Source organism: Poecilia latipinna, unplaced genomic scaffold, assembly GCF_001443285.1.
Source record: "Poecilia latipinna isolate Pla-1442-1.1 unplaced genomic scaffold, P_latipinna-1.0 Scaffold1658, whole genome shotgun sequence".
Taxonomy (NCBI): domain Eukaryota; kingdom Metazoa; phylum Chordata; class Actinopteri; order Cyprinodontiformes; family Poeciliidae; genus Poecilia; species Poecilia latipinna.
Genome location: NW_015114274.1, coordinates 63,020 through 77,564, shown reverse-complemented (window position 1 = coordinate 77,564; position 14,545 = coordinate 63,020). Strand labels below are relative to the sequence as shown.

Genomic DNA, 14,545 nt, shown 5'->3' with positions numbered 1-14,545 from the left:
TGGGACGTTTGCTGTCAAGAAGCTCAGTTTTACTCTAATCTGATCAAATCAAATCACATGGCTCCAGTTAATTCCTTGCATAAATGGCATGTTCTCTTGTCTTACCCGTTTTCAAAAGTGGCCAAAAGAAATGTTAAGTTTATAGAAGTTTAATTAAAAAAATTATTTATCATTGGTTTTAAAGGAATTGTTGGGAATGCCAATGCAATACCTCTAATTTTTTGAGAAGTAAAATAAAACAATTATTTCCCAAGATGCACGATTCCCCACAACAAATAACTTAAAAAAAAATTTCTTTTTTTTTTTTTTTTGTGTATGTGTGAGATTATGGTACAACATTAAAATAAGAATTTATTTTAAGTTTTTTTTTGTTTGTTTGTTTTTTTGTCCAATCCCACCCATGCTGGGTACGGGGTTGTGGGGCAATTTGTGTGGAGAACTCAGTAAATAACAGTGCTGTTTGTGTAACGTGCAAGCTGCTGTCTACATGCAGTTTATTGCATTTATGAAGGGTTACAACACACTTTATGGATGTTTAGCACCTTCAGTGCCAACATTGAGGTGAAGCGTTTTCTCTTTTTACATGACTTTAAATTATGAATGATCAATCGTGGCATTTTTATTCTTTGGAAGTCATTGTCATTGAATCTTGTGCTGCAAAAAAAGTTTTTTTTTTTTTTTTTTTTTTTTTTAAATTAAAGGTTATTAAGGTAATCACACCTGAAGTCCTCTGTGCTTCTTCTCTGAATATTTCTGTCGGGTTGTGTGACAAGATAAATATTTGGACAGGCACAAGTGTATGCTGGAGGCTCACAGCAATCATTTCTAAATGAGCCCCCCGCCCTACATGTAGCATATACCCTCGTTCTTGGCCGCCTCCCTCATCCCCTGCTGTCCTCTCTGCAGGCTGGTATCGAATTATGCTGTTCTTCTCTTTCGTCTTTCCTCTCCCCCTCCCGCGCCCGCCTGGATTCTGCTACATCTGCCACCTGTTTACTAGCACTCCCACGCCGGACTCTTTTATCAGTCATGCTCCTCCTTTGGGCCCCACAAGTCTGTCTGTTGGTCCTGCAACATGTACCTGCTATGGTGATTTACTCATACTGCAGTCCCTCCTGGTGGCCGATTCGTTGCATTGCAGGATAGCGTGCCTTCTGTCCATCAACACGCAGACGCTGGCCATCGTTGACGGATTTCGTTCTGAAATTTGAATCAAGCACAGTGATCTTAGCGGATGCTTGGGCAGCACTGTCTACTCCGATCGTCTTAGATTTTTCTAATCACAGTGCTGTGAAAAACTGATTTACCCCTCACAGTGGAAGCCAGGAGTTTACGTACACTGAATAAAAAGACACAGAAAGAGAGAGATTCAATTATTAATATCTTCAAAATCATAAGTTTACATACAATACGATAGCTGTCTCTTTAACCCTCCTAACTGTCATGAATGATGACATCAATGTCCTCATGGACACATTGGCTTACTTGTAAGCATTTTGAGGGTGACAGTTAAGGGGTTAAGCAAGAAGGGAAAGCCAAGGTGCTGATGTCACGGCTTTGGAAACGTCTGATAGGTCAACTGACACATTTGAGTTAACTGGAGGCCGACCTGTGGATGCATTTTTAGGGCCACACCTGGAACAAACTGCTTTGTTGTTTGACAAGACTTGAAAGTTAAAAGAAATCAGCCCAGAAATCAGGAAGAGAATTTTGAAGCTGAACAACTCGGGTTTATGCCTCGGGGGATGCTTGAAGGTGCCGCATATATGTGTTCAAACAATTACATGCAAGCGCAGACACGATGGGAATGTCTGTCATAGCTCTCAGGATGGAGACTGGTTCTGTGCCCCAGAGATGAATGCATTTTGGTTCGAAATGTGCAGATTGACCCCAGAACAAAAGACCTTGTGAAGATGCTAGTTGAAGCTAGTGAAACATGTAGAAATATTGAAATGGCATCTGAAGACATCAGCCAGAAAGTTCAAACTTGGTCGGAGATTCTTCCAGAGCTCCAGAGGTTACAAAGTGGTTTAAAGACAACAAAGTAAATGTTTTCTGTCTCCATGAAAAAGGCCTAATCTCAACCCTACGGAGAAGTTGTAAGCAGATCTGAAAAGGCGTGAAGGAGCAGGGTGGCCTACAGGCCTGACTGAGTTAAGCCGGTTCTGTCAGGAGGAATGGGACAGAACTATTCTGAGAATCTTGTGGATGGAAACCCAAACGGTTTTACCCAAGTTATACAGTTTAAAAGAATTATCCCCGATACTGACCAAATGCATACTTCTAAATTTAAATAAAATTATAAAAAATATTTAAAAAAAACCCTTCTTGCTAAGTTTTTTGTCATTTATCATCCATCCACTGACCTAAAAAGGAGAAAAGTGTGATCTAATTTAACTACTATGTGCATCTGTTTTTTTTTTAGTCAGTGTATGTCAACTTCAGATTATTTCAACTCTTTTTGAAATAATTTCAGAACTGCATTTTGCATTTACTTTGGTTAACTTTGTCTAATGCTTGATTTAAAAAAAAAAAAGAAAGTCAAAATGATACATAAGTCTGTAAGAAGTGAAATAGTTTTACTTCAAATTAGCATCAAAATAGCAAATTTTTTAGCTAATTCCGTAATTTACGGAATTACAGACCAGTACACACCATTCCTGTGGAGTAGCACACCACGCAACAAAAGTGACACAATGTAAACGGAGGGCTTTGTAGTGAGTACGCAGACGTGCACACATGTTGAAAAAAGAAAAGCCTTCAGAATTTCAGTTCACTCAGATTTTTGTAAATTTAGGTACATTATTCCCCCCCTTTTGCTTCCAGAACATCCCTGACCCAAGATAAATTAGCTTATCTGTTGGATCAGATGGCACAGGCCTGCCTTCACTCCCCACTTGGCCATTCAAGATGCTGTCAAAAATGTTTTTGATAACTGCTTTTGATAGATCATGTTCAGTCCTTGGAGAATATTTGCTAAACCAAGAGCCTTGTCCTTTTTCTTAAAAATCTGCAAAATTATTAGATTTTTTTTTCTGATGGAAAAAAGTACGATATATCTATTTTTAAATATTGAAAGGGAGTGTTTTTTTATTTACACTTAATTAAAAATGGCAGGTTAAGATTGTTTTACACGCTTATCAATATGGGGAAAAAACTGCAACAATAAAACCTTTTTAATAACTGCTTACCAGCTTTTTACATGTTTATTTATTTTGACAATTTATATTTGAGATCGGAAGACCTCTTTGCTATCACCCTTATATTTGATCTCCCTCCACAGATTGCCTATTAGATTCAAATTGGGACTTGGCCATGTCGCTCCAAAACGCCATTACTACTTCCAGACACAGGAAACATCTTGGTAAAATTTAAAGAGGACTTTACACCTATATTTCAGAGGTATGAATAATTTTGGGATTTCTAGGAGACCCCTCAAATGATTGACAAAGAAAGAACATCTAGACTGATTTTGTGCTGCACCTGAATAATACAAATTTCTCTTTCTGTCAATAAGGGAAACATGCACCATTTTAAAGTTTTGGATTTACCATGATTTACACTTTTCTCTCCTGCAAATAAATCTATTTGCCTGTGTGAATACTCTTGAGTTGACAAGTTACAAAATGTTTGGATCCCCTGATCCTGGTGTTCCTAATCTTGGACCTCTTGATTTCTGATAAACTGAAGACAGTCATTGGCCATTTTACTTGCACATTATGTAATTGTTTTAGGGATGTCATAATCATAACATCGTTCTACATTTTATTCTAATGTTATCTGAATCATGAATTGTATCATGAGGCTTATGTACGATGTTTCAAGGCTGCTATAAAGGTCTTATCCATAAACCCTGCGCTGACCATCAATAGCAACAACGTCCCTTTGTTTTCCGCGCGGAGCATCTTCAAAAACAGACAGAAGACTGTGCTGTTGGAAGCAACCAATCAGACGCTGCCATGTCGGGGCAGTCCAGCCAATGGGATCGCTCGGTCGGGGGAGGAAAACTTGGATGGGCCGACGGAGGAGAACAATGAGGCGGCTAAAAAACGTGCTCATCCTCCACTTCACTGTGGAAGAAGACACCACGCTAAGTTTCTGGAGGCTTCCGGGGGTTCTTACGTGATGTGGCTAAAGTAAACCCACGAGGCAACATTAGCTTAAATCCCCGGCGTAACAGGGAGGCGATAGCGCTCTGAATTTACCTCCATACAGGTACAAACACTCCCAGAAAAAGGTCTCTCCTGATCAGATGGTGTCCCGCACGCGAGGGCATTTGGAGGCAAACTACAGTTCCTCACCCGTCCTCACCCCTCCCTGTCCTTTTCGTCACGTCAAGCCGCTTTGCATACCGACTTCCTTCTCCCGCTGGTCCCCATCAGCCAGCCGGCGAGGCGAAGCGTAGCGAGCAGCAGCAGCTGATAACATGACGGGAGGATACTGTATCACGGAGAGCCATGAAGAGCTGACTTTAAAAACTTCATTCGGGAAGTAGGCGGATGTCGTGTGCGGCCGATATCCAGCTCGGAGAAGGACTACACGGAGAGGAGGAGCGGAGAAATGGATAATATTTGATGCAACCGGGATTTTTTTTGTTGTTGTTGTTTTTCTTGTTCGACGTGAAGAGGCGGAATATGCCGGTGTTTGTACACTACTGTACGTGGAAGTACACGGACTGTTTTTCTTCCCACTCACAGCTCTAACCTAAGGATTTAAATCGCCACTTTTTTTTTTTTTTTTTTGCTAATTGTAGCCCCGCGGTTTAAAAAACGCTACTTGTGCGTTGCTTATTTTATTTTGTTTTTTTTTTTAAACGTCGTAGTTATTGAGTGCTCTCTCCTACAGGCTTCATGTGATTTTGTAAGCTAATACACATTTTTAAATGTATAAAATTAGCCATGGGGTGGCCCCCCTCTTAAACAGCCTGTGAAACCATTGCACCTCTTAGCTCCCCTTTTTGACCCACCTTCAATTAATATTTCCTGTTAGCTAGCTTTCCCCTTATTACAGGTGTCTATCTTTTTTCGTGACACGGCATTTATTTTTCCAGTTATAATTATTCTGATTTAAAAAAAATATTTATCTTTACATTAAGGCTGCTAACTGCTGTCTGTTTTGCAATTAATTAACCCCTCGCAGGATACGAATTCCCTCATTTTCCCGTCCTAATTTCCACCATGAGTTATATGGTAGTAAATGTATTGCTACGTGGACTCGTCATCTATGCGGTACTGGGCTCGGAGTGCTCCTACTCGAATGATCTGCCAAGCCACTCGTCTGATGCTGCAAATGTAGCCATCACAGGTAAGATCAACCCGCTAGGTGCCTGTAATTTAAAAAAAAAAAAAAAAAAAATATATATATATATATATATTGAATATACGTGCAGGATTTACCCCCACCGAACACACAGCCTCCTCTTCCCCTCCTCCTCCTCGTTTCCCTCTGGTCCCCAGTGGTTTTCTCGGGGAAAGCCGAGGAAAGCCCTGCGCATTGATGGAGAGTGATGCATTTTTTTTACCCCTCCTGTACGTTGCTGAGGAATGCATGACATGACTAAAATGCAGGCTGCAGAATCTTTAAATGCAAGGGTATTGACTTTATTCATCAAGCACGTCAGGGAAATCATCCTGTGTTTACACGCAGTACTTTGTAAAAGTATTCACAACCCTTTCGCCTTCTATTTTTTTTATTTTTTTTTTACATTTTGTTCCCTCACAGCCACAAACCTTTTCGTGTTGTTTTTGAATCGGATCTGACAGAAGCAGCACAAAGAAATAGATATTTGAAAGTGGATGCACACTCTAAGCAGGTGAGAGCAGAATTAAATGTTATTAACACTGCACACTAATACCGTAATAACACCATCCCTATTGTAAAACATGGTGGTGGCAGGATTATTCCCTAGGGATGCTAGTTTTAAATAGGAAAACAAGGTTAAATTGATGGGGAAAATGGATGAATACAGGAGAATGCTGGAGAAAACCTGGGCTCGCCTACTACCAACACAACAACAACAACTCTAAATATACAGCCAGAGCTACGATGTTTAGATGGAAGCACATTCATTTGTTAGAATGGTCCAGTCAACATCCAGATCTAGATCCAATTGAGAATCTGTGTTATGGCTTTAAAATTGATGCTCTCCTTCAGGTCTGACTGACGTTACCACTTTGTGGGAACCCCCCCCAAAAAAAACAAAACAAAACAAAAACAAATTAAGCAAAGTTTCAAGCCTCCAGATTTTCAAAACTTGTACATTTATACAATAGACTGTTGAGCTCTCAGAAAATTCTTGTTGCAACACATTAAAGTTAATAGCAGGGGCAAAGTGTGAATACGTTAGGAAGTCATTGTATGTTCTTGATCGTTAAAGCCTCAGATGAACTCGCTCACCCTTCTTCACCCCCTTTTAACTGCAGTATTGACATAAACTAATGAGAGCACTATTTTCTATCCATTTGCATCCATCTTTAACTAGGCTTTATTGATTGAACAGACTGAACAGCTCTTCACACTGTGCCTTAACTGGCAGGGTTAAATACAGACGCCAACTTATGTGTTACTTTGTGTCATAAAGGATATGTACAATACTTTTGGGACACTAATATGTGCTCCAGCTGTCTTTTCCTTTATTTATTCATTTGGCTTTATTTAATATTCCAGTCAGAGGTTTACATATGCTCATCAAGGGCATAAATATATTCATCTTTGGGTTTATTTCCCAGGAAGGATCACACAACACAAAATTGTAGTCACTAAACAAGAACTGGGTGCTAAAGTGTATTAAATTTGTTAAGGGTTTTCTCTGATCCACACATACAGTAGTGAAAATACAGCCACCTTCGTTGTTAGATAAGCAGCGTTTTCATTTATAGTGTCAGGCAAAAAGCAAATGAACATTCCACAACCTTTTTATTTATTTTTTTAGCTTTCAAGAAGTTAGTCGCATCCATTTGTTTTAGCTTTGCGCTACGCTACACAGTTTCTCTGACTTCAAAAGACTTTTTTTTAGACACAAGATGCTTTTATGTTCTCAAGATTTTTTCACAAAATGCCCTTTTTTATGAAATTAATCACTTAACAGTAGTCTATGAATCATTCAGGCCTAAAAAAAGCGACACTTCACATCGATGGCCCAGCCTAAAGAGTGAGTTACTAACGGGCGTACTTTTTCTTGGATGACTGACCTTAAAGATGACCTTTAAAGAGCTAGACAATACTGGAGTACACCTGATATAACCTGGAACCACGGAGGATTGTTGTAGTTTGTGAAGGTTGCATGTTGTACACCGAGTCCGTCTTCTCCTTCTCCAGACACTTTGTTCACATCACAGTTTTGTCTTCTTTGAGGAAACAGTTTCTTTTCACAGGCTCTGTTGCCATGTGACCAGGAAAAAGTCCAGGAAGTTGATGTTGCCCTGCTGGCAAATACTCAGCCACAAAATCCTGCTCTAGAAATGGGTCATTTGTGTTTTCGTCCTCCATTTTATCACAAATTTAACGGAGCCGAACAAAATGTGTCGCTGGTAGTAACTCAAAAACAGCCAGGGTACTTTCTAACTGCTGTACCCAGACTTACACCTGATCTTACCTCAGTGTGAAGCATGGCTGTTTGACGGATAAATTAAAGCATCGCGAGTATCAGGCTTTCTGCCGAGCCCGTCCAAAAGCGTTCTGCCAAAGATGTGAATATACTCTGGTGCACATTAGGGATTCTGGAAGCCACAATGCATTTCTTAATCAACTTATTAGAATATTACGGCAGCTTTCAACCACGTCGTCTTGTACTTTTTGTACTTTGTGTAGTTAGTTTCTTTTATATTTTATGGCCTTAATAAATGTTACTTTTTATGATGATTTTGTCCGGTCATGAGGAAAAGAAAATGTTTATGATGGTCAACGCATTAATGAAGAAAAAAAATAAATAAACCCTAAGTATACCCCGTTTGCCGTAATTTTCTAGAAGGGATTCTAGAAGCCCAGTTCTCTTAATCAAGTTGATCGACAGTTGTGACCGCTCTTTCTAAAAGCAGGAGTTGAGTTACTTTGACAGGACAGATCCGACAACGATCAGTTAGGTCTGCAGAGAGAATCATCAGGGTTGACCTCCACCCCTTCAGGACTCGTAAAGGTCTAAGGTCAGGAAAAGGGCAGCTAACGTCTCTGCATACCCCACATATCTTGGATATATAAACGGTTTAGGTTTTTACCTTTAGAGCACTGTTTGAAAAAAACAGCCACGATGGGGCCAATTTTTCCCCCAGACTGTCTCATGCTAATTCAACTGTCTTTCTTTTTATGTTAAAAAAAAACAACAACAAAAACCTCTAATAAACAAGAGGAAGGATTTCGAGGTAATTTTCAAACAATTTAAAATCCATTCTCTGGTAACAAATATTAGTGGCACGTAAACATTGAACAGTTTCCCATCTTTCCCTGGAGTGAATATCCCACAAATTTAAACAAATTTACCACATGGTTATTATCTAATGTTATGAGAAATTCCAAATAACCCGAGAGCCTGTCAGAAATGCCACGGTGGTCGTGCATAAATGTACACTCTCAAACCAAATTGGCTCGAGGCAATGTTGTCATAGAGATGGAAGAGATTTATAAAGTCATACAGAAAAGGATTATGACAAGGTATTGCTGCTATAGGTGGTGTTATGACTAACAAAATGATGGAGCATGCTTAGCAGGTTTCCCCAAGTTGCATTTAAATAGTCCTTTGTGTAAGTCAGGTAAGGGTCTGAGTTCTATGATGATTGTTATTTTCTAATACAGACCAGTAATTGAATAATAAATCACACGATCTTCATCAGAGGTTGTAGTTTAGCTGTTTTTGGTATATTTATTTATCTGTTCTTTCTTTTTTATGCTTGTTGTACACGTTAACTGTCCACACATGAAATTTTGTACAGCTGCAAGCGGAGTTTTCTTTTTAAAGATGCTTCCCTGATGTAAATATTAGTTTTCCTCTTCAATGTTAGTGTTAGATAAATCCAAAGTGAAACCCTAGTTTCTTATTCTATCCTCTGCTTGACTCCTCTTCTTTTGTGAGCTGTTTATGTAGACCAATATGTGCCCAGGTGCCAGGCTGCTAGCTTCACAAGCAGCCTGACAAATGTTTAGCCTTAAATTCATTTAAATATGCATATCCACCCAATACGTCCCACCCACGTGTGGCAGAGCTGCAGGAGAAGGTAATAAACCTCATCTGAGGCAGCTGGTAAACATTCAGGACCGTGTCTTTACAAGTGTGAATCCAGTCGCTGAAAATAAACCCAGGATACATTCGGTTTATTGATTAATAAGGCAGAGACGCGCTCTGCCTTTTCCAGCGTGAGAGCGGCCCAGGAGCTGGCGGCGACCCTCTCTCCTCCAGCACGCAGCGGAGCAAAGTGGATGCAGAGATGGCAGTGATTTAATACAATGTCAGTAAACATGACCGCAGTGTTAGCCGTTTCCCACACGGCTCCCTGGAAAGGTCAGATGCCCTGGTGTCAGGCTAAGAAAACACAAGTCTCTGTTTGAGTGTGTTCGTGCAGAGGTCTCCTTACAATCTAATGTGTTTCAGTTGCTCTCAGATTTTCAAAGGGTCCGGATGGTTTGGGGGGTTTTCCATTAAAAGGCTGGACTTTATAACTATTAAGCAAGACCTTAGAACAGTAAAGCTGTTATAGTCTTTACTTAAGTCATCTCTTAGTGAAGTCGTCAATACATTTCATTCTTCTTCTCTTTACCTTTGTAAAATGTGTCCCTTTCAGAAAGCATTTCCCTGCCAATGACAATGACAAGATACAAACAACAGAGAATAGTAATGATCTAATTCACATTTTTTATATATTTGAGGTATGAAAATTCATTTGGAAGGCCTGCAGATTTTTGACTTTTTAATCGAGCTCAGAGATGAAGGCTGCTCTTATCCAATCCTCTCAGGCTTCAAAGCTGCCATTTAGCCTGCTGGGAGCAGCAAGGCGGTGAAACTGTAGGTGGGTCAGGTATATCCCCCCTGCGATTTGGGATGTTCAAAGATCCGGGCACGGGTTGAACATAACCGGTTACTGGAGGGATAACTGCAGATGTTTTGAAATGGAAATGTTGACTTTAAGCTTAGAAATTTAATGCTAAATCTTTGAGTACATACTGTCCTGGCCAGAGGTTTACTTTCAGCCATGATGGACATAGATGTCATGCAAATGATTATGTAAAATACAGGTGCACTTTGTTTTAAAAGCAAGGATTAGGCGCACTGGTGTGACTCTTGCGTGTTACTTAATCCAGACAAGATGAAGTTAAACAAACTGACTCAATTCTAAACATACACTCCCACTATTATGGAAAAAGTCTTTCAGAAATTCGGTAATAAAATATACGGTTTTTATTCTAGCAATCTACCTGCATTTAGCTTACTTATTTTTGACCACTGTCAGAATTTGTGTGCCTATGTGAGAGTGCTTCAGAAGCAGGAAACTGACTACAGCACAGGGCATTCTGGGTAAATACAACCAAAACAAATGTGAGTGTCTTGTGCTACTTGGAGAACTAGCTTGTGCTATTTTACCAAATGCAAAAGTGAAATCCTACATCAGTTAAAATCTTGGCACCGCTCCATTGTTTACACTTTGTGAAGAAGGAAGTTGGACTCAGTGTCTTACTTTGAGGTTTTTCGTGTTGTTTCCTTGAGTGGTTCCTGGTGCAGTACCAGAACTGCCAAGATAGTAACACGTTTTTCAAAGGGTTTGGATTGTTTGATGTAGCGCGGCATGAAAGTATATCGCGCTAGCTAAAAATTTAACAAACATTTCAACCTTGGTCCCCAGTCGAACCGTGCCTACCGGACTATGTCGTGGAGCCAGAATTACCTCTTTTTTTGCTTCAAAAAAGTAATAAGTCCCTACTGTCCGACTGATTGATAATGTATCTGTTACCTCTTATTATAAATTGTTAAGCCTACAAACTACAAAGAAATGTGGAAATAATTGATAACTTTTAGTCCCTCTCCTATTCTCCTCTCCGTTGGTTTAGTCCAAACAAGCATAATTACAAGATTAATCTGAAATTCATTAGAGGACATGCTGGATTTGTTGCTCGTCTTGGTTTTTTGTGATTTGGATTGAAAACCAAAGTTGGGGAGATGTTTTTCACTAGGTTGCAAATGTATTCTATTGTCTCCCTGAAGGATCTCACAGCCCGTGTTCCTCACTGTGAATTTTATCAACATTTTACAGTTCCTGCTTTACTGGGAATGCACCTTCGCGACCACAGTATATCACTCTGTGTGTGTTTTTTTTGTACATCGTAAATCACGGTGGTGATGTGGAGAAGCATTTTTGAGACAGACAACAGGGAGGTGTCTGTTTTGTACAAATGTGACCTCTCCCACTTTAATCTTCTTGTTTGGCATTTCGACAAACATTGCGCTTCCCTTTGGTTGCGATGTGATGAGCCGGCGGGTTGATAGTTGTCTTGGTTACAGGCAGACGCGTTATGAAATCTTAGTATGCGGTAAGTGGCTGCTGTGCATCAGAATAAACACATGCAGCTTGCATTCCTTCAGCATCTGTAGCTCGGTCAAACTTTTGGACAAAGTCAATCTGTCTTTTTTTTGTGTTTTGAGACCAATTGGAGGTGACTCTTATTGTCTCAGGGCTCACTGATTGCATTAATAAAGGGATTTGTTTGGAAGGGAGGTTCAACATTTGCTTATCTTCTGACTGCTTGCTTAAGTTCTGCTGGGAGCGGAGGAATTTGCATGCTGCCGTCGGCCAGCCTTTCGTTCTATCAATCTGACACACGCGCACACTTGAGGGAAGACAGGATGAGCTGGAGTCTTAAGAGAAAAATTTTGGTTTGGCCTGGGGTCACAGTGTCAATGTGAACGTTTCATAATGTCCTCGCTCTCGACACGCCATGTCCTTTTTCTTTACTCATGAGAAAAGTTTGCACCCACCCTTTGGCTTTTTCGCAAATCACTTAAACTCCCTGAAAAAAAAAAATAATAAGAAGAATAACCTCTGAACACTTTATAAGGCAAAATATCCAATTCACATCCAACAATATAAAATACAATTTGATCAATAACTATTTCAAAATCAATCCAATTTATTCCAATTCAATAAACTGATTTAGATGCAATTGCACATAATTCAATCCAGTCCAAAAAATGCAATACAGTCAGATTCAAAAATTCCCAATGTAAGCAAGTTTGTGGTGACAATAGAGGACACAAACACTGAGCTAGTGGTACCATCTATGAGAAAAACAAACGAGTAGTACTCATAGTTATTGGTAGTAGTTACTCTGTCCATCTATAAAACAGATGAAACCATATTTAGAAAACCTTATGAGTATTTAATATGCACGTATAGGCAGCAGTCGCTTTGTAAGTGAATCAGTATGAAAAACCCCAGCTAAAAACAGAGATAACCAGGCGAGCTTCCTATGGGAACAAAAGCTAATGGTCCACTAACTCAATGGGAGCAACACCTTGGTCACCAGCTCTGTCCGTGGAAAACACAGAGTTGTTTTCCACAGACAGAGTCTAAATGAAAACTGTCTAAATGAAAACTCAATTAGACACAGAAAGTTAGGAAAACCGTTCCTAAGAAAATGTTAATGACAGCAATATCTCCATTAATGTCTCCGTCCGGGAAAAAGACACCAAACTACTGAAATGGGAAGATTTTCTATGAGAGAGACAAAAACTGAGGGAACACAAAGTTTATGGCAGTATTAACTTTGAATACATAAATGGAGACTAGTACGAGATAACGGCAATCCAGTAAGTCTAGGAATAATTACAGCTATGTTTAGGTGGAACCACCTGTACTAGTCTTTATTAATGCAGAACTGCAGAGGTCTCTGATGGAGCACACTCTGCTAATCTTTGTGTTGTGTACAATGTGTTATTCTTCATTACGTCGGGTACCTTGTGCATCATTCCGCTGTGCACAGTCAGCTCTGCAGGCTCCAGAGAAATCACAAACACGCGGCTTTTTTTTATCACTGTTTGGAGCTTATAAGTCACTGATCTTGATGCAGCTGCCTAAATATATAGCAGCAATGAAAAGGGCCTCCTCTGTCACAGACAAAAACAATCATGATGGTGCTGGAGGTCTACATGGCTATTTGTTTTGCACCACATAGTTTTTTTTTTGTTGTTGTAATATTTCTATTTCTTCTATGGTAGCAGCTAATTCGTCATAACAAAGCCAAATACATATTATTTTTTGCTCAAGAGAGTCCTGATTTTCTTGCTGTATTTTCTTTGACTACGTAATTGCGTAAATTGGGATTATAAAAATAAATTTGCTTAATGGAAACGCGGCAGTTTAAAAAAAAAACTGTTTTTGCGCTAGGATGAGGTGTTTTTCTTTTTTTGGCTGCATCAAAATTAGTGTATTTTGTAAAACTGAAAAAGAAACACTTTATTTGGCTTGTGATCAAAAGCAAATGTTACTACCGGTGGAAAAGATAAAGAAGAAATTGGTAGGAGGATAATGGCACGGCATGTTTGTTAATAACATTGTGTGAACACAAACATATTCACGTGTGTTTTCAGTTACGCTTCATGTTTAATGGAAACTGCAAATATTGGCAAAGTTTTTTGCACATTTGTAATGGAAACAGCCATATATACCTCGTAGGAATGGTGGCAGAGCAAGTTCACACAGGAAGCAAACTTTGGATAAAAACAACTGAAATAGTTTAAAATAACATTTTTACACGAATGGCATTAACTTAAATGATTGCATTCAAAACACAGCTGTTTCTGGATACCTTATCGCTGTGTTACTTCTCATTGCCAAGTTCTTAAGTCCCTTTATCTACCCTATTAACAAGTGGAGGAAGTTTTCAAAATACTCCCCCATGTCCTTGTGGCTAGCATTTCCTCTGTGGATCCAGGATGCTCATTATTGTTCCTGAGGTCCGTCGCCATGGTGACAAACTGATCTACAAGTGACGCAAAGTTGTTTTTACCTCCATAGGATTGTGTTTCTGTGATCAAGATCACATCCAAAGAGAGTGCTGAGAGTTGGTGGAGCGGCAAATTGTTGTATTGAGATCCACTTATCGCAATTTTAAGGTTTATTTCGGATCTCCAGTTCTTGTCCGGTACGTGTTTGATAAAAGACCTTAAATGGAAAACACATTGTACATTCCTGAATCTAACAGGCACACAACAGGTGTTTCAGATAATGCGTCCATAAGCAGAGGCCCCCCTTTGCAGCCAAAGAGCTGATTCACTGTTTCAGCTGGAGATATAGGTCAGTGTGCTCCGCTGTAAACCGTTTCCTGCTGTGAGTGGCAGCCTTACAGTAGCAGAGGCTGCCCTCACACCTCCCCAGAGGAACGGGGGTCTATTGTTGTTCCTGTGCCGCTCAGTTTAAGGTGTTGATGTCCCCAGCTGGCAGCACACAAGCTGGGTGAGCCCTCCGTTACCAGCAACTGCGTAGAAAGACGTAAAGAGTTGCGGATCTACATGCATAAAGCCGAGTAGAAAAGAAAATGGTCTTGGTTCCCTTTTTAGGTGCCACTT

At 39.8% G+C, this 14,545-nt stretch overlaps 1 protein-coding gene and 1 long non-coding RNA gene across 4 annotated transcripts in view; one reads left to right on the top strand and one right to left on the bottom strand.

The window, feature by feature from the left end:
- Nucleotides 1–318: 318 nt before the first annotated feature.
- Nucleotides 319–3,744, bottom strand: LOC106964337 (uncharacterized). The gene is made up of 2 exons (XR_001428401.1): nucleotides 2,656–3,744; nucleotides 319–1,200 (listed from the first exon to the last, which is right to left on the bottom strand). It is a non-coding gene; the product is annotated as an uncharacterized LOC106964337 (long non-coding RNA).
- A 325-nt stretch (nucleotides 3,745–4,069) lies between these two features.
- Nucleotides 4,070–14,545, top strand: part of LOC106964335 (stromal interaction molecule 2-like) — a 53,737-nt gene continuing 43,261 nt past the window's right edge. The window contains exons 1-2 of one of the 3 annotated variants that reach the window (XM_015059808.1): nucleotides 4,070–4,656; nucleotides 5,140–5,304. In XM_015059808.1, the coding sequence (XP_014915294.1) occupies nucleotides 5,178–5,304 (127 nt within the window). In that variant the 5' untranslated portion in view covers nucleotides 4,070–4,656; nucleotides 5,140–5,177. Of the gene's footprint in view, nucleotides 5,305–14,545 lie in introns of all 3 variants that reach the window. The other 2 variants (XM_015059810.1, XM_015059809.1) reach the window with 2 other exon arrangements.